General features: G+C 45.4%; 1 protein-coding gene across 4 annotated transcripts; it reads right to left on the bottom strand.

Annotated features, from left to right (window-relative positions):
* Positions 1-284: 284 nt before the first annotated feature.
* On the bottom strand, positions 285-13413 carry GLS2 (glutaminase 2). Of its 4 annotated transcripts, none has more exons than XM_061416801.1 (18): positions 12954-13413; positions 9170-9269; positions 8623-8744; positions 7957-8086; positions 7347-7426; positions 7099-7262; positions 6517-6575; positions 5213-5245; positions 4868-4926; positions 4253-4319; positions 4077-4127; positions 3693-3869; positions 2853-2984; positions 2646-2738; positions 2393-2454; positions 1798-1874; positions 1442-1505; positions 285-1292 (listed from the first exon to the last, which is right to left on the bottom strand). In XM_061416801.1, the coding sequence occupies exons 1-18, from the start codon at positions 13133-13135 to the stop codon at positions 1136-1138; spliced, it is 1809 nt and encodes a 602-aa protein (XP_061272785.1). In that variant the 5' UTR covers positions 13136-13413; the 3' UTR covers positions 285-1135. The 4 variants fall into 4 exon arrangements, with proteins under 4 accessions (XP_061272785.1, XP_061272786.1, XP_061272788.1 ...); XM_061416802.1 differs by having other exon boundaries at positions 12709-13045; XM_061416804.1 differs by lacking the exon at positions 12954-13413 and adding an exon at positions 11589-12798.
* Positions 13414-20260: the final 6847 nt, after the last annotated feature.

Raw genomic sequence — 20260 nt, 5'->3', positions numbered from 1 at the left:
TGGCTGGAGGAGTGGTGCCGTGAATGACTTGGCCCTTTCTGTACAGTACATACAGAGTTTGGGCTCTGGTTCCCTCGGGAAGTGCTTTACTGACTGTGTCAGGATGAGAACAGAGCCCTCCTTTCCTAATGCCTCAGTGTTAAGACTCTCAGCCCCACACAGCTGCAGGTCTCCTCACCCTGAGTCCATCTGCCTTAATTGCACACCTCTGATACCTGGTCATCTGTTGCAATCACTGGACCAGTTACAATCATGACCAAAGGGGAAGAGACACATGGGGGATATTGAGGGAATTAGTGCTAGAAATTTTATTCTCCAGGCGGTCCATCTTCATTTCAGCTACAGTTTTGACTTCCAGAGCAAGGAAGGAGGCCTAAGGTCTTACACAATTCACTTGGGGGTTTGTTCAGACCCGAGCAGTTGCCCCCACTTGGCAGCAGAATACACTTAATCTAAAGCAGTATTTGGGATTGAGGAAAACCTAGTGGGGTGAGTATGTGTGTGAAATATGTATTCTTTGGGCTCTGTCTGCCCCTGTGGTTCCATCTTACTCTACAATACCTTTATGATGGTGATGCAGCTGGGTGGCCCTAGGGGAGAAAGAGAAGGACTGGGTCTGGCAAAAATAATTTGTGTAATTAAAGTTTATTTGAGCACAAAATACTTTCTCTGTCTATAAAATTGCTATTAGCAGTAGCAGCAGCACTTCTGGCCAAGGGGGAAGTCTCCAGACTACTAAAGCCTGGTACATAGCTCCCTCTTCTGTGTATATATACACGTGTGATGTGGCTAGAGCCCTTCCGCCAGACTGTCTCTCAGAATGGCTTCTTCGGAGAGAAGAGGGGACCTGCCTGAAGACCTGGGATGATCTGGAGTGGGCTAAGCCATTAGTCTGTACTTTTAAGAAGCCCACAATCTTTGCAGATAGCTCTACTGCAGGTGTCCACAAAGGCACTTCTCTATACTCTTTCTGCCAAGGGAATGGGGGTATTTTGACTCTTTCACAAAAAGCACTGGCCTTAGTCCTGGTCCCCACTGAAGCAGTGCGGCCCTCCGTAGCATGTTTGGTGGTTATATGTTAAGTGTGTGGCCAGCTTGTGCTTTTTCTTGGGCAGGGACCATGCATGCCCCATGCTCACACCATGCTCTCTAAGTTCTCTTTGGACAGGGCCTCAGCTGCAGCTTCAGCCCAAGTCTCAGATGGTGTGTATGAGTCCTGGTAGTCTTGGAGCAGTTTCACCACCTCCAGGTGGTTGAACTGCACAGCATCATCCAGGGGGATGTTGCCCCACCTGAGAGGAGGAACAGAGACCATGAGCAGGCAAAGAAGACATCAAGAGTGCCCTGGTTATACACCTACCTGGTGGCTGGAGCGCAGAAGTAGAGAGGTTGCTGCCTATTTTCAGTCCCCGCCCCCCCACTTTAGCTTAATCCTACTCACCTGTCCTTGACAAAAGGATTCACTTTGCAGGCCTCAATCAGGAATTTAACAACTTCAATGTGTCCTAGGAACATGGGCACAAGGAAAATGAGAGGGTACAGATTCTAAGGCTTGTGGTGTTAACATGAGTACAGACACTTGGCAGCTGGAGTCTGAACTAAAAGGGGTGGGGGAAGGCTTCTTCCCAGTTTTGCTCCCTGCAGCACCCAGTTAATAGCCTGAGCACTGACGGCCATCCAGACAAAAACTAGTTGTTTGCTCTGTAACCTTGAGGGCACACATAATGGGGGGCACTCTTGGTAGAAAAGAAAGGTCTTGGGATCTGCCTCCCCTCTTTATTTTTAACCTTCAGATACCTTCAGCGGCAGCAACGTGCAGGGCAGTGCGGGAGTCATAGTCTTTCTGTTCCATGTCCATGGCTGACAAGGCAAACCTAAAGGGGAGTAGAAAGTAGCTGGAGTTGCCCAGATCAGCCTAAAGTCACTGGTAGCCTTTCTGAAGTGGGGTCAGACTGGATGAGTTCCAGAAAAAGCAAGACAGAGCTTATGACGAGATCTGCGGACTCTGTCCAGTCTGTGTTCTCTATCTGATGAGGCTGTCAACTCCTGTGTCGGGGGGAGTGTGATGGTTCCAGGAACATCACTGCCTGCCTGTAGTAGGTGCCCAGTACAGATTCGTTGATGTTGGTAGTCCATTTGAGGCAAGGTCTTACCGACCTCCTAGGACTCTGCTTTTAACACCCAGATTAATCACAACAGTGGCTACCATTAATTAAGTTCTTATCACATGGCAGTCACTGTACTTTAAAGAAAAAAACTCATTTAAATACAGTCTCTGACCATTCAGTCTGACTGTAAGGCTGAAGCACTTAACTATTTGGCTATGTTGACGGCTAATGAGATCTCTGACTAGAAGTATTTTATTATGTGTATTTGGTCAGAGTAGAAGTACCTTCGAAGAGCTGAGACATCTCCACTAGAGGCAGCAAATAAGAGGTTCACCACAGTCTTGTTCTGGAAAACAAATCAGACCCGCCTGAGATGAACTGTGACTTTGAACCCACCCATGCCCAGCTCTTCCCTATCCCCCTCCCTCATGGGTTAGCCTTAGGGGTTAACTTAGCCTAGGGTTTTACTGAAGTGTTAAGTAATGTTCTTTTCTGAAATAGTCTTATGAGTCCCCTCGCCCCAAGGGTTCTCCTTACCCGGACTTCTCCCCCTTCACGCCGTGGGTCTAATTTCCTAGCACAGTGCCTCAGGTTATCATAGTTGTGGAAATTGAAGAGAGACACCAACTTCTAGAATTGTAAGGCAAAGAGATTGTTTACTTCCTCCCTGCACTTAGTAGGAGCTCAAAATTGCATTTATTTTCTCATTCAAAAATACGAAGTACTATATGCAAAGTAACTTACTTGGCAGAAGTTGACCCCTCTATAGCTGTTCCCCAGCTTGTCCAGTGGAGGTGATAGACACATCATCCCCATGATGTTGGGTACCACCAGGAGGATGGCTCCTGACACAGCTGATTTGGCCGGCAGGCCCACCTTGGGGACAAAGTTGGAACTGAGGATGAGCCAGAGATGCCCCAACTCTGGGTTAACAAGTTAGCCAACCCCAAATGACTGCATGGGCAAGGCCACGCCCATCTCAAACTGTTGGCTTGTAAATTAGCTTTTCTTATTCCTGTCCACCCCTACCCTCTTTTAAATTTGTGGCTTCAGTAAGGAACCTATCTACTCTGTGCCTGACGCTGTCCTAGAGCTAGGACAAAGTCTGTCAGTTAATTTACATTCAGGTGGTAGGAGGTAGACAATAAACAGGTAGACAAAGACAAAAATAATCAACTTAGGATAACACACTAGAAAAAGCAGGGTGCTGTGATTGAGGATGAAGTGGGAGGGAGGGAGGGAGGGAGGGAGGGAGGGAGGGAGGGAGGTGCTCAGTGGAGAAGTGGGTGGTCAGAAAAGCCTCTCTTTGGAAGTGACCGCCTGTATGAGACCTGAAGAGTCTCCAGCCGTGTGAAGGGCGGCAGCAGAGTGGTTCTGAAATTGTACCCTCCTGCGTTTATGTGTTTGAGGGGCTTGCTGTGTTTGGCAAACTCCCCTAAGGATTCTTGGTCTAAATTGCCCGGCTGGAGGTTAGTGAGTGAGAGGCAGGAACACACGTCCACCTCTCCACCTTCAGAGAGTCAGTGTCCTCTCTTCTTGGCTCTGGGCTCGTGACGAATGGATGGCAGGGCCAGACGCACTCACATGGAAGGCAAACTGGCCCGAGAAGTCGTACATGCCGCAGGAGTGCATGAGGCTGAGGGTGTTGCGCACGGCTTCCGCGCTCAGCACGCTCTCTCCAGTGATGGGGCAGATCCCACCATTGGCCAGGGTGGCTGCCATGACACTGCCCGATTCACAGGTCACCTCCACAGAGCACAGCTGTGGAGACGAGGCAGAGGTGAGGGTGCGGAGTGGACCTGAATGCTGTGCTCTGAGGTGTAAAGCAATGTTCTTGACACCTTGACTCTTCAACAAATTGCCCTGGTGTTTCTGAAGGACCCCGGGACCCCTGGTGACCATCTTGTGGGTCACAGGAAGGAAAGCAGTCTGTTATACCCTTGACCCTGAATGGCGGCGTTTGCTTACCTGGAAGTAGAGATCAAGGGCAGCCATCATGTCCACCCCTTTAGGAAAGCACTGCAAGGAAGAAGAGGAGAGAGCCATCAGCAGTCCCTGTCGCACTGCCAGAAGTCCCCAACCCCCTCTGCCCTTACACCAGCCGCAGAATCCCAGGGACTTTCTCTACCGCCTCTCCCGGTTACCTTCTTTTCCTTTAGATAATAACCGATGGCATAATTCCGATCCCCCGTTTCCTTCTCTGACTGGAATCTGAAGCAGACACCCAATTTAGTAGTTGACATTGGAAAGATGGGTGTGAGGAGAAGGGGGAAAAATACCTTCCCTCAGACAGAAAACTAGATCGCACATGTCAAAGTAAATCAGCCCTTTTATAAATTCTCCCAGTGATACTGGAGGAAATGTCTGAACCTCAGCCAGCACTGGGCCCAGCTTTATGGTAGTGTGAAAAACCACCAAACCCCAATGGTGTGGTCATCTAGCCTAGGAAAATGACATTTTTGGCTTTGCAAAGCTTGGCAAGAAAGGGCCCAGGTGCAGACTCTCATGCTGTTTTTCACGTTAAGTACTAAACAGAAATGGAACAAATTCTTTTACAAAGCAAACAAATGTGGAGGATGGGGCAGGGAGGAAGCTGGGAGGTCAAAGTTCCCCTGGGATTCCTTCCTCCTAACATTCTATCCTCCTCCTTGATTCAACAAGCCCCCCCACCCCACAGCGCCCCTCAGCATGTGTGTACACACCCTCAAAACACCGCCCCCCCCACACACATTTAGCCAGTCCTGTGAACAGGGCCTTACGTGGCATTGCTGAAACCCATGTATTCATTCCCAGCCATTTTGTTCAGATATTGCAAGACCTGGAAGAGAAAAGGAAGCATGGGAGGCACCCCATGCGTGAAGACCCCTAGTGAACACACACAGGCTTCTGCACTCCTAACCCTCTGCACTCCTCAGTCCTTATCCCAGCAGGGACTTCTGAAGGTCTTCCTCCCTGACACCAGATCCCCACACTTCTGAAAATAAGGCTTCTAGTATGGGCTGGTGCACCATCAAAGTGGGGTTAAAGCCAGGCACCGGGGCAGCTGGAATGGACACTTTGCCATAGAGAAAAGCAGCCAGGGGCTGAGCAGCGAGGGAACTTACAAAATCAAACTTTTCTGCTTTGTTACAGTCCATCTGCAAGGCAACAAAAAGAGCTGTCAGTATTCTAAGCCTAGGAGGCTGACAGGGAGGGCCAGAAGGACCTAGTGGAGACAGACTGTTAGATTGGTTTTGCTACTGGGCATGTGTTGCGTTTTACAGTGACTTTTTTTTTTTTTTTTAACAGACTTTTTGTATCCATGCCTATGTAGTGATCTTAAAAACCATTTAGAGTTTATGATCAAGTAATGAGTACAGATAATTTCACCCTATCTGTGAGCCTCACCCATCCCTGGGTTTCACTCCCATCTCCATCCTCAATGCCAATCCTCATCCCCCACTCCCACTTCCGTGTTCCTGGTTCCAGTCCTGTCCCCAAGCCCCGCCCCTATTCCTGCTCCCCATCCTCATTGCTTATTCCCCTGCTGGAGCCTTACTCTGTGCTATTCCTGACGCCCACAGCCATCTCAAGACTGGAGTGAGTGATGGGAATGGGAGGAGGGTTTGTGTTGTATACACTGTAATGCTCAACTATATAAACTATATTGATAATTGAAGTAAAGTTAAAGATTTTAGCTGAGGGTCACGTCAGTAGGGCCTGTTTAGATGGGGATGGGATGAGGCAGGTCCCAGATACAGGGTTGTAGCAGAGTGATCCTAGAGCAAGGGGAGGGCCTGGTCCCTCCCAAACCTTCAATTGCTTCCTCTCTGTGTCAACTATAGTGTCAACACTGCAGGAACTCTGACACCTGAGTCCCTAGGGGGAGGGTTCCTAACACCACCTTCCTCAGGAGGGCCTGTGATTGGCTCTGGATTGTTGCTGCCCACACTGCTCTCAGGTTCTTGCTCAAGCCCTGGGAGACCTACAGCTGACAGGCTGGCCTGACTTCCTTGCTCAAGGCCAACTCACAGCTCCGGGTGACGTGAATAGCTGCCCCGGTCTGGCCATTCACCCTTCTTTCCATGTGTCCCTCACCCAGAAGTGGCCAATCAGTACCTAAAAGAGCTGTCCTCCCCTTGTGTCTGGCATTTGGCCCTTGGTTCTAGGCTGGGGTCAGGACCTGCTGTCTTCTCTCTGGGCCAGGAAGCTCTGGGCTCCAGACTCATGGGTGGGGGCAGGGATACAGTTCCTCTTACTAATGTCCTCAGCATAATTTATGAGTCCCTTCTGTGTCTTCACTGCCTCCTAGGTACCCTCAAAGGAATCAAGGCCCCACCAATCTCCCTGGAGAGACAGGCAGATATGAAGGACAGAAGAACAAGGTGAATAGAAAGCAGTACCTTCCAGAAGCCTAGGTAGCACTGACCTTGATCAGGGAGCTCACGACAATAGCACCAGCATTGACCATGGGGTTATGGGGGATTCCTGGGGAAATACAAACCACCCAGAGTCTTATCAGCCACTTAGTAAAATCTTTACAGCCTGCCCACTCTGCAGGGTAGATGGGAAAGGTTTCTTTGCTGGGGAGGATGGAGTGACAGAGCTGATCAGGAAGGGCAGAGGACTTCCCTGGTGGTCCAGTGGTAAAGAATCCCCCCTGCCTATGCAGGGGACACGGCTTTGATCTCTGGTCCAGGAAGATTCCACATGTCACAAGGTAACTAAGCCTGTGCACTGCAATTACTGAGCCTGAGTGCTGCTACTACTGAAGACTGAGTGCCCAAGAGCCCGTGCTCCACAACAAGGGAAGCCACTGCAGTGAGAAGACAGTGCTCCGCAGCTAGAGAGTAGCCCCACTCGCCACAGCTAGGGAAAGTCTGTACAGCAATGAGGACCTAGTGCAGTCAAAGATAAAAAAAAAAAGGGCAAAGAAACACATACCCTTGGGAGAGGGGTGGGATAAGAAAGGGACATCTGTGAGTCTGGTCCGGGCCCAGGGAGTGCTCACCTTCCTCATTGAGGGAGAGCGTGTTGTAGCGCAGGCCGCTGGGCTCCTTGCCCACGAACTTGTGCACGTAGTCTGTGCCTAGGGTGCTTATGGAGATGGCATACGTGAGGGGCTTCACGCAGGACTGCAGGCAGAAGGGGATCTTTGTGTGGCCCACGGAGTGTCTGGAGGCAAACGGGGGCCGTGAAAGGGGTTGGACTATGCTCTGCACCTGTGCCCTGTCTTCCCTTCCTCACCCAGCATCTCACCGTTGACCATCCACAGTGCACAGCGAGACACCCCACAGGTCTGGATTTGACTTGGCCAGCTGAGGGATGTAGGCTGCCACCTGCATAGGAGTGGGTAGAGAAAACAGAGACAGAATGGAGAAATGGACATGGAGAGGGGGAACAGAGCTGAGGTTCAGGATCAGGAGAATCTTTTAGATAAAAGCTAAAATTCTGACTTGTGCAGGACAACAGGGTTCCCTCCTGCCTGGTGTTCCTAGAGACACTGAAGCCTTAAGTCCTAGGCCTTACCCTTCTGCAGACACACTCCTACAGAGATAGCAGTAAAGTGCATAGAAGGTATTAATACAAAGAGAATACTGGGTTAGCTTTCCTTTCTCTCCTTAGGCTCAATAACCCTATAGTCTCTTTCAAAGTTCTATTGAATCCTTATGTCAGTTGTCTCCATAAAAACATCAGATTCCCTCACTTGCTCTAGAAATCACAGGTAAAAATACATAAAGCTCTTGTCCCCCACTTTAGAGGTTCTGCTTTTCATCTCTCGTCAATTGGATTTCCAGCGCCAGGAAATCTCCGAGAAGCAAGGTATACCTGGCCCAGAGCCCTTGCCCCTCCATCCCCTGGCCCTCACCTTGCCTCCAGTGAGCTCTTTGGCATCCTCAAAGATGCGGTCCACGTGGCTCGTGAACTCCTCAAAATCAGGAATAACAAACTTCTTTCGGAAGGCCTGAGTCAGTAGCACAATGTTGCTGCTCACACACCTGGATCCCGGACACAGTTGGGTTAGAGGGTTGGAGAGACACAGCTGTGACTCATGTGGAGGCACGGGGGTTGGGTTTGGGACCAACAGCTGTGTATGTAACCTTGGGTCTATCGCTGGATTTTTCTGGGTCTTGTTTCTATGCCTCTAAACTGAAGGGTTGTAATGATATGGAAAGATATTCCAAGACACTATCTAGGAGGAAAAAAACCTGAATAATCTGTATAGTAGGTTTTATATTTTAAATCTTAAATGTTTACATATGTATATGGACATTACCTAGAAGATACTTACTAATCTGTTCACTTCTGGAAAAAGGGACTGGGATTGGGGAGAGAGGGAAAAGAGAACATGTATTTCTCTGTTGTTTGAATTTTTATAATAAGTATAGGCATATTCACGTGTTGCTTGTGTAACCAGTAAATAATAAAATTAAGTGAGGGGTTGACTTGAATCCCTAGGATCCCTCCTGGCTGTTCGAGTCTGTGTCCCCAGAACAGTTTTGAGAGGGGGTGCCCTTGTTTCCCGGGCCCTCACTTTCGGAAAAGATCTCGGTCCAAGAGGCCACCACTGTTGGACTGTCGAACCATGCGGCGCATCTGGCTCATGCAGTCCCGGAGCCGGGGATCTGACGTCTGCAGTCCGGTGGCCTTCAGCGCCTTCCGGGGAAAGAAGCCTGGTAAGGTCAACTACAAGGACAATAATCCAATCCTAATCATTTCCCCCAGTGGATCACAGTGAACTCAACCCCAACTACTACAACAGGTGGAACAAATGGGTTTGCAGACTAAGAAAGGATGCAGTATAACAATTTTGAAGGCTAACATGGGTTTCCTTGCCCTTTTTCATCAAGGCAGCTGGTTTCTGACCCCCTTGGATGTATGTGCCAAACCAGGAAGATAGGCAGAGTCAGAGGGTTGAATTACCCCTTCTGGGACAGCCTAGGCTATCTGCTACCATCAGCTGTTTTTCATCCTCATAATGAAGCCGCCCATTAGCTGCCTTGTACCTGTCCTACCTTCCTTTTCCCAGTTTCCAGAGATCCTAAGGGATGAGTATCCCGAGCAGGTGGAGAGGAACTTACAGTAGTGAACTTGTGGATAGGTATTCGTTCCTGTCCCTCAGCAATAGTGTAGAAGAGCAGGTCACCCAGACGGGACAGCATGCCACTCTCTGAAGAGTCACTGTTTGGAGGCAGAGACAGGGGAGAAGGACAGGAACCTGAGAACTGCTCCCTGCTCCTCCTGTTAGAACAAGGCTGATCAGTAGGGAGGTGTCCTCCGTCTACACGTCCTCCCCGAACCTTCTGATCTATCCCTATAATTCTAACCTTCACATCTGTCCTGTTCTCCAGCTTTCTTTTGTTCCTAAACTTCAGACATTTGTTTCTAGGTGCCTCTTAAATAACTGCATTTCTAGGTGTACCATAGCACTCAAACTCAGCATGTCCAAGTCTGAGGTCATCTTGCCTGCCTCCCTCCCTCTGCTCCTCCTCTTGTGGTTCTCATTTGGATTAATAGTGTTACCACTTACCCACAAGCCAAGCTGGAAACATGGAATCATTTGGACAATCCCCATACCCTACACCCATAACCAAACCTGGATGAATTTATCAAATCCATGTGCTTTTCTTCTCTCCCCCTCTGTTGGAATGGGGTAGTAGAAAGTACAGAGTTTGCCCCATAATAGCTGTGTGATCTTAATATGGATAGTAAGTCAAGTTATTTAATACAGCTGAACCTGCTTCCTCATCTCTAAAATAAGGGTTTAATATCTGCTTCACATGGGTAATGTGAGGTTTAATTTCAACGACATTCCATGAAAAACTATCTTTCACAAAGTAGATGCTCAGTGGCTCCTTGTTTGTCGATTACACATTCTCTTGACTTGCAATCCATTGTTCACAATGTGACAGTTATCTTTCTAAAACTCAAATATCATTTCTCTAATCAGACCTTTGATAGTTCCCTAGTACCTACAAAATAAGTTCTATTTCTTGGTATGGCATTAAAGGCTCTTTAAAATCTGCCAACATTCCTTTCCTACTTTCTACCATGCCCTCACACTCCAGTTATGCCAGGAGTAAACAAAAGAAGTAAATAAGAGAAGCAAGCTGAAGAACACTGTTTATACTATGGTACTATAGTACGGTACACGTAATAAATAGGTGGCTCCTCAAATGGGCTAAGGCACTGTCAGGCTTCCTGGCCTTTGTTGTGTATACTGAAACTTCTGCATGGAAAGACCTTTTCCTCCTTCACCTGTACAGTCCTGCTCATCCTACAAAGTCCATATCAAATGTTATTAACTCTGTAAAGGCTTCCCCAAACTCCTAGATTTTGCTTATGCTGCTGGTATGACACAACATACCACCTTATTGACAGAAAACAGTCTTCCCTGCTCTACTGTCGTGTCTTCTTGGTTTTTTTTGGAGGCAGGGCTGGGCCAGGCAGCATTGGGATCTTAGTTCCCCTACCACAGATATCAACATATAATTGTTGATATTTGCATAAAATATCTCTAGAAGGTTGTACAAGATATCAATGACAGATGTCTCTGCGGAGAAAAATTTCCTAAGAATTTAAGACACAATTGAACAACTGCATAAGAATATGTAGTAACCAAACTGAAGATTGGTTAAATAAATTAGGATATCTCAATATAATGGAATCTTACAATGACAAAACAGCAGCCATTAAAAGGACAATATCATGCATGCACACATTAAATCATATTAAAAGCTGTTTATAAATGGAAAAGATAGGCGATCAAAGAATAGTAATATTATCCTACTTTTGTTAAATTTTTATATATCCATATATAGCATATAGTATATATGTGGATATAAATCATGGATTTATATTGAATACAGATATATGGTTGCCTCTAATATTGGGACCTTAATTTTTTCCTTGATACTCTATTTACCTTGTTTTTCTTTAATAATTAGAAATAAAGCTAAATGTTAAAAAAACAAAACAATAACCTGAATTAAAGGGCTTTTTCTCTTTGCTACCCTCCTCCACCAAGAACACTTTCCCCTCATGGATGGTGCCACATTCCCAGAGCCCATCCCCCTCCATGCCCTCAACTCCTTCTGCCCAAAGGAGTATCAGTCCAAGGCCTTTAACCAAGAAGTCTCTGGGAGCACAGGCAGCAAGAGGTAGGAGGATCAAGTTTCCTGAGAACACTTCCAACTGTAAATCAAATACTCCAGTTAAACACACACACACACACACTTCTATTACCTGAGCCACAGGATAAGGAAGGAGGTGTGTGTGTACAGGAACCAGGGATGTCTCTTGCTCCCCATCCCACAGAAGATGTGAGGGTGAGGGAGATTAAACCTTTTCTCTATCCCACCATTATTTCTCTCAAGGTGATTATTTGGGAAAAGTTTGGATGGAAAGTTGACTGGGAGACAGAAGGTTTATTCTTTAAAGTTTAAACATTCTGTGTCTCCTTGAAAAGAGGCTGATGTATAGCATTGTAACAATTCTTACCAATAATAAATTGTTTAGTTGCTAACTCTTGTCCGACTCTTTTGCGACTCCATGGACTGTAGTCCGCTAGCCTCCTCTGTCCATGGAATTTCCCAGGCAACAGTGGGTTGCATTTCCTTCTCCAGGGCATCTTCCCCACCCAGGGACAGAACCGGAGTCTCCTGCATTGGCAGGTGGATTCTTTACAACTGAGCCATCAAGGATAAATAGATAAAGCTTATTGAATGTTACCTGGCCAGGACAAGGGGCTTCCTGGGTGGATCAGACAGTAAAGAATCTGCCTGCAATGTGGGAGACCTGAGTTCGATCTTTGGGTTGGGAAGACCCCATGGAGAAGGGAATGGCTACCCACTCCAGTATTCTGGCCTGGAGACAGGAAATCCGGTGGTGGTGAGGTAGAAGACAGAGTGGTCTGTCTGGTTATTTTAATTATAGTGTGCATGTCTTTCTGATTGTCCTCAATAGATGTCAATGACAGGGGAGTTGGTTCATTTCTTATTCTTGCTATAAAAGAGCAGGGGCTACCTGCATAGTGTCTGTGTTGGCTTCTGGGGACGACAAAATTTCCTGCTCAGTCTGTTTCTGCGTGTGGAAGACAAGAGGCTCACCCACCAAGTGTTCCTGGGTGGTGGGGGAGAGAGGTTCAGCCTCTAAGGCTGACTGAGACCAAAGGAAGAAAACACCTTAAATCAGGGAGCCGCCTGCGCAGCGCGTTTAATGGCTCTTGACTGGTTCTGGTTTGGGAGATCTGCGTCTTATGATCTTCCCCTCCATTATAGATTTTCCTCCTTCAAAAACCAATAGGAGAACCACCCTTATTCTAGATTAGGGAGTCCTGATTACGAACACAACACATACGCAGATGACATACGCACATATCTGCGTACAGATAACACTCGAACATCACACATTACATGCCGAAACACAGACAGGTCACACACAGATCCAAGTACACCAGGACACAAGGCAGGCTGTTCCACACCCACGCATCCTCGAAAATACACACGAGGATCAGGGAGAAAAGGAGGGTGAGGATGGGCAGTGCTCACACTGCCCTGCACTCAGAGACGTGCACCAAGCAACACTCCGCGCCCACCAGCATTCCCAATTAAGTACGCACCTTGGACAGGCACCATCCCGAGCACCGACTTGCCCAAAAGCCCTCCCGGGCGGACGGCACTTTACCGCCCGAGCGTGGCGTACCCAAAGCCCCAAATCTAAAGGAAAAGGCATCGCAGGACAGTAAGCTAGGAGAGGAGAAGGAAGATGGGATGCGTTCCTGAGGGAATAGGACTCGGAAGCTAGCGGGAACCGCAGTGGGAGTGGGAGCGAGCCTGTCCCTTGCCCCTGTCCCGCGAGTCTTACTGATCCTGATGCTGCGTCTGGTGGCTGTGCGGCGTCTCCTTGCCTTGCGCCGCGGCCTCACTGAGGTGGTGCCGGACGCCCCACGTAAGGAGAGGGTTCTGGCTCAGGTGACCCCAGCCTCCCCGCCGGCAGTGACTGCCAGCCCTGCTCAGCGAATTCTGTAGAGCCTTGAAGGAGCGCATCCCCCCAGCTCGCCGCCTGCTCGGCCCGAGCGCCCAGGGCGTCTGAGAGGTGGTTGGAGGGAGGGCCGGAAGAATCGCGGACCAGGTGGGGAGAGCTCAGTGATGGGGTGCAGTGGAGAGGAGAGGCCCGGTGGGTGGGGTTGGTGCAGGAGGAGGGGCCGGTCTCTACAGGGCTCGGGACACTGCCAGGTGTACCCAATTCCCCCTAGACAGGGCATCGCGGAGACGCGCACGCGATGGAGCAGAGGCCGGGGGTGGGGAGCGGGGGGGTCTAGCAGCTGGTGAGAAGGGGGCGGTGTTTGAGAGTTGGGATGGACAACGCCCAGGTCCAATCATTGAGAAAGTTAAAAAAAAAAAAAAAACTTGGGGGCGGAGATAAGATGAGGCTATCCAATGAAAGCAAGGCGGTGGGCCGTCCATAAAAGCGGACCGATTCCTCTGCGCTCTGGCCCGCTGCGGCTAGCGGTACATGGAGGTGCTGAGGGCGGGAAAGCTAAAGTTGGGGCAGTGGCGAGGGCCAAGGACGCGGTGGCGGTCAGAACGATGGAAGCCTCGGAGAGAGAGGAGAGCGGTACCCCTTTTCACTCGGATAAGAGTGAGCCATGTTCAAGAGGCCTCTTAGGTGACCTTCGACATTCGAAGGCCAGAACCAGCCCTCAGTACCCTCCCTCGTAGTACGGCATCGAGGCGGAACGCCGAGTCTCCAGCACGTGGTGTTGGTGAGTGAGGAGTCAGACGGCCGGAAATTACCCCGGCTGGAAACAGCCTGCAGCACTTAAGTGAGATCTGTGGGTGGAGGAAAGGTCACCCTAGGTTGCTAGGGTGCCTGGGTTTTCGTTTTATTTCTACTACTTAGTGGCCGTTTAAGACTTAGGTGTCCTTAATTCTGAGCCCTTAAACATTTTATAAACCGTTAGGTGCTCCTGAAATTTTATCTTATTTTTTAATTGCTTGCCTCTGTATTCCTCACGGTTAGAAAAGATGTACAAAAAGGATTTTGAAAACTAAGCACATTCAGAAATTTTATCATTTGCAACAAGAAGAGCATTCGCCTGTATCTTCACAGCGTTTAGTAGAAGCTCATGGAAATAATAACTTATGGTGTGTCAACCGCTTTATATAGTCTCCCTCCTTCTTACCAGAGACCTAAATAGCTGTCACTAGTCCCATTTTGAAGATGAGGAAACTAAGACTCAGAAATTAAGATTTTCTTTGACTCAGATAACCCCCCTGATAGGTTCCAGTCTCTGACCTCAAGGCCCTCTCCACCATGCAGCCCTTACTAAAATTAACCATTGAATTATCCCAGGAAATGACCTCTTTCCTGAAGGAAGATTTGTGTGGGGACAGTATGATACAATACTAAGAGTTGGCTAGAGGCTTACTGTATCACAGAATGTCACTAGCTTTCCTTTTTGTTTTTGGATTAAAATGAGCAACAAGGATAACTGTGGGAAAAGAAATATCAAAACCATACACTGGTATGTTCTGTGGAAAGGCAGTTCTCCTTTGGCTTGGTTAAGGTTGGAATGTTATTTAGTTTAAAACCAAGTAGAGTGACCTTTCTTTTGTTTTGGTTTGTTTTTCTCTGCTGTAGTCATTCCTTAACTGCCCTATCCCTTCTCCTGTAGGTAGGACTCTAATTCAGGGACTCCAGCATACCCTGGCTGCCTTATTAATGGATTTGCCCATTACTTCTTTTTTTATTATTATTTTTAATTGGAGGATAATTGCTTTACAGTGTTGCCTATTGATTCTTTAAGAAAGTTCTGGGACTTAATACTTGGTGTAAACTTGAGCCAGCATTGATTTTTCCAAATGTAGTAGGCTAATCGTATCCTTATTTCACAGGAATGTTATTTTTCTGAAGCTTTTTGAGCTGTCAAGAAACAGATGACATGTATCAGGGCATTTCTAAGCATTACCCAGAAGGTATTTGCTTCTTTTTATTTCCTAGCCCCTGCTCTTTTGAATTAGCTTTAATTATAATCAGTAATAAGTTCCTCACTCTCTTTTCCCCCAGTTCTCTCAGATAGTGGGAACTGGTTGGGCAGTGAAAAAAATCTATGGGTAGAAGGGGAGGTTCTTTTCATAGAGACTTTGGACTCTGCATAGAGTTGTTTGACTTTTGGACTGATTCTTCCATTATAACATAGCTGCTTTTGCATGAGGATGACCGGTGACTTGAGAAGCCTACAGCATTTAAGAAGATACAAGTTTGTCATCCTAGGTGGTTAGAATTTAGCAGTGTCAAGTTCTTTTTCTGTTTCTGATTGGAAAAGGTCCTATCTAGTTGAATCTTTGCAGAAGTACTCGCCAACTGTGACATGGCGAGCTAGATCTGACTTTTCACAAGTGAAGGAAAACTCTTTCAGCTATCTCTAATAGTAGATTTTTAGGTCAGTCCCTGGTTGTGCTAAAGTTTTGTGGTATATGGAGGAGGATTTCGAGTTTTTAAAATCAGAAAAGCTGCATCTTCTGTGGTACAAAATTAGAAACTTGATGCTTATGTTTGGAGGATGTTTATTTGTTATGATTTAGAGGCTCACATTTGTTCTACTCTTAGACTGTAGTTAGAATCTCAGTCCAAGTGAAAGATTATTTCATATAAGTTATTTTATCATTAGTGTTTGTTTTGCTAATGTTGCGTTCAGTTCAGTCGCTCAGTTGTGTCTGACTCTTTTCGACCCCATGGACTGCAGCACCCAAGTCTTCCCTGTCCATCACCAACTCCTGGAGCTTACTCAAATTCATGTCCATCCAGTCGGTGATGCCATCCAACCATCTCATCCTCTGTCGTCCCCTTCTCCTCCCGCTTCAATTTTTCCCAGCATCAGGGTCTTTTCCAATGAGTCAGTTCTTTGCATGAGGTGACCAAGGATTGGAGTTTCAGCTTCCACATCAGTCCTTCCAATGAATATTCAGGACTGATTTCCTATAGGATTGACTGGTTTGATCTCCTTGCATCCAGGGGACTCCCAAGGGTCTTCTCCAACACGACAGTTAAAAAGCATCAGTTATTTGGCACTCAACTTTCTTTATAGTCCAACTCTCACATCCATACATGACTACTGGAAGAACCATAGCTTTGACTGGACGGATCTTTGTTGGCAAAGTAATGTCTCTGCTTTTTAATATGCTGTCTAGGTTGGTCATAGCGTTTCTTCCAAGGAGCAAACATCTTTTAATTTCATGGCTGCTAATGTTGCTATTGGTGTACATCCCTTCCTGACTTAGTTTCTCCTTTTGTAACAGATAATATTGTCTTTTACTGGATAAAATACATGTACTGGGAACTCTGACATATTCATGGAATGAATTGAAAATGATTATGTATCTTTTTTACTGTACATCTTGGAGAACCTTCCAAATCAGTATATACTGTGCTCTCTTTTATGGCTATGTAGTATTCCATTGTCTAGATATATCATTATTATTTTGAAAGTCCCTTATTGGTGAATTTTTGTGTTTTCCCTTTTCTATTATTATTAGAAGGACTTCATTTCCTGGTTTGTTTGGGACAGTCTCATCTATGCCATTTGTCCCAGTTTAAATATTAACAGTGCCCTCGTTTTTTTAAAGGGTCTGATTGGGACGAAACAATATGTTTTATGGTTACCTTAGCTATTACACGGAGAAGGCAATGGCACCCCACTCTAGTTCTCTTGCCTGGAAAAATACTATGGATGGTGAAGCCTGGTAGGCTGCAGTCCATGGGGTCGCTAAGAGTCGGACGCTACTGAGCGACTTCACTTTCACTTTTCACTTTCATGCATTGGAGAAGGAAATGGCACCCTACTCCAGTGTTCTTGCCTGGAGAATCCCAGGGACGGGGGAGCCTGGTGGGCTTCCGTCTATGGGGTCGCACAGAGTGGGACACGACTGAAGCGACTTAGCAGCAGCAGCAGCAGTAGCTATTACAATGCTGCAGTGAATACGAATGAATACCTTTTTATTTTGCAGGTTTGCAAATATAACTGAGTTAAATCCTAGAGGTAGAATTGCTGAGTCAAAAGGTATATACATTTGCAATTTTGATAGATGTTGCCCTGTTGCCTTCCATATTGGTAACACAGTCTCACCAGTAATCAGGAGAGTACTTGTTTTTCCACTTTTACTTCAGTTCATTATCACTTAAAAAAAAAAAGTTTCTTTCCAATAGGTGTAAAATGGTATTTCAGTGTTGTTTTTATTTTACTTTTTAAAAATTACAAATGAGGTTGAGCATCTTTTTATGTGTTTAAGAGCATTTTGTGTTTCCTTTTTTATGAATTACATGTTTTTCCATGTTTTTGTTGATTATTAGAGTTTTGGTGTTTAGCCTTTTGTGAAATGAGTTCCATACATCCCTCTACCTCCCAAATCATTTGACTTTTGGTTTTCCATTTGTAGTTTGCCATATGGGAATTTTTAATCTTTATGTAGTCAGATTGCTCCATTTGTATCTTCTACTCAATGACTTATTATTCATCAATAAATATGTAATCTTTGATTTCCTCATCCTTCAGATCCTCTGTGTGTGTGTATGTGTTAGTCGCTTAGTCGTGTCGGACTCTTTGTGACCTCGTGGACTATGTAGCCTGGCAGGCTCCTCTGTCTGTGAAATTCTCCAGGTAAGAATACTGGAATGGGTTGCCATTTCCTTCTCCATAATAGGTCTCAAAACTGTTACTTCTCCCCATTCCCATTGCCACTATTCTAGTTAAGTTTCTTAATTTAGGTCTCCCTCCCATCAGTTTCACTCACTTCCAATCTGTTCTTTACAGCATAGCCACAAGTGACCTTTGAGAAATGCAAATCTGATTGTGTTTTGTTTTTATAGAACCCACTGCTGGTTTCCCAAATCTAGCATAAATTAAAGTATAGTTAAAAAAAAAAAAAAAAAGAAAGGGAAGAATGTTTTCTCATGAGAGATGTGGACACTTAGCAAATGTAGCTAGCTCTTAATTGTGGGGAAAATAAGAATAAGAATAGCTAGAGAAGAATGTACAGTTCAGGGAAGGGGCTTTTGTTTGTTTTGAATATTTGTATTTTCGTTTTGTCTTTTTAAGAAAACTATCATCTCAGTATGCAGAGGAGGAAAGGCAGTAGAGATGAAAAGGTTGCAGATAGGAGGTAAATATTATATGCTGAGATTATAGGAAGAAGTGAGGTAGAAAGCTTGACCGGTAAGTACTTAGAACAGCTATTGTAGAGCTAAGGGAAGGCACTAACTAGAATCTTCTGGAGTGTTGGGAAATATCTAAGAGCATGTTGAGATGAGAAGTTTGCAGTTTAAACATTTTATACAGAAAAAATATATAGACAGTTTATGTGGGAGTGCTGTGAAACTTTCAGAGGACAGATAATCCCAATCTTAATTTGCTTTGTTCCACAAAAGAGAAAAGGAAGAAAAACTTTACAACCTGCTTTGTTAAATTACCATATACTTTAAAACCCAAACCAGACAAGAACAGTTTAGGAAAACTACTTTTAAAGACAGATGCAAAAATCATACATTTTTGTAATCAAGAAATTTTTATCCCAGGAATGCTAGAATGGTTTAATACTAGCAAATGGGCATAATTACCAAATCAGTAGATTAACATAGAAAATCTATTTGATCCTCCAGATCATTGCAGAAGAAATATTTGGTAAAATTAAATATCTGTTCATCTTGAAAGTTCTTAGTCTACTAGGCAAGGAAAGGAATATCCTGATAAACCTGACAAAAGGTTTATCAGGGAACAGGCCTGGGTTTACTACTTCTGTTAAATATTTTATTGAAAGTCTTATTATTGTCCAGTAAAACAAGAAAAATAAATGGTATAAAGATTATGAGAAAGCAAAATTGTCATTATTCACAAATAATATTTATAAGGAAAATCCAAGTAACAGGTAAATTATTGGGACTAATAAGAGGTCAGCAAGTTGCTAGATAAAAAGATCAGTATCCAGAAATCAGCAGCATTGATATGTTGAAGTAATAATTATGCCTGTTTTTTATGATGGTGTTACACACTGAGAAGTACACATAAATAAACTTAATATAGAATTAATAAACCTAATAAAAGAATTTTAGGGAGAAATTAGTTAATGGAAAGGTATACTATATATATTAAGCTGGCTCCCATGATACCTACCTCCTGATTTTCATGCCTGTGTACACCTTTCCCCTTAAGTATGAATGGGACCTCTGGTTTGCTCCTAATAAACAGAATACAGCAATCGTTACTTTCCCTGTTGGCTTTCAAGAAGCAAGCTGCCATGTGACCTGTCCTAAGGAGAAAGCCACATGCTAAGAAACTGAAGGCAGCTCTCAGCCAACACCTAGCAAGAAAGTGAGGCCCTCATCCAAAAGCCTGGAAGGAACTAAATGTTGCCAAGTATCATGTGACAGAGTGGATCCTTCCTGCTTTGAGCCTCAGATGAGAACTCAGCCCTGGCCAACACTGATTGTAGCTTAGCTAAGCCATGCCCAGACAACTGACACATAGAAACTGTGAGATAATAAATATGTGTTGTTATATACCACTAAGTTTACAGTAATATCTTATGTGGTAATAGACAACTAAAGAGGCTTTCCTGGTGGCTCAGATAGTAAAGAATCTGCCTGCAATGCAGGAGACCTGCGTTCGAGTCCTGGGTTGGGGAAATCCCCTGGAGAAGGGAATGGCTACTCACTATAGTATTCTTGCTTGGAGAATTCCATGGACAGAGGAGCCTGGCGGGCTACAGTCCATGGGGTCACAAAGAGTAGAACATGACTGAGCGAGTAATGGAACACATAGAGTGTTAAATAGAGGGAAACAACCAAAAAGATGGAGGCTGTCCCCAAAGTAACATAATCTTAACACAATTCCAATCAAAATCTCAACAGGGTTTTGCACAGAATTTTCATGAATCCTAAAATCTTAGTAGAAAACAAAAGAGAGAAGCCAAGATAATTCTGAAAAAGAGTGAAGAAGTGTCTGGACTTCTCCACTGGATACCAAAACTTTTATAAAGCTATATGGTAATAATGCGATTAACTTTTAAAGAAAACTGCCGGTTTTCTAAAGTGACTGTACCATTTTACATTCCCACAACCAGTGTATGAGAGCTTTGATTTCTCTACATCCTCATCAGCACTTAATGTCTTTTTGA

The sequence above is a fragment of the Bos javanicus genome, chromosome 5 (assembly GCF_032452875.1).
Source record: "Bos javanicus breed banteng chromosome 5, ARS-OSU_banteng_1.0, whole genome shotgun sequence".
NCBI classification, from domain to species: Eukaryota; Metazoa; Chordata; class Mammalia; order Artiodactyla; family Bovidae; genus Bos; species Bos javanicus.
Note: the sequence above shows the minus strand (reverse complement) of the source record. Positions and strands in the feature narration are given on the sequence as shown.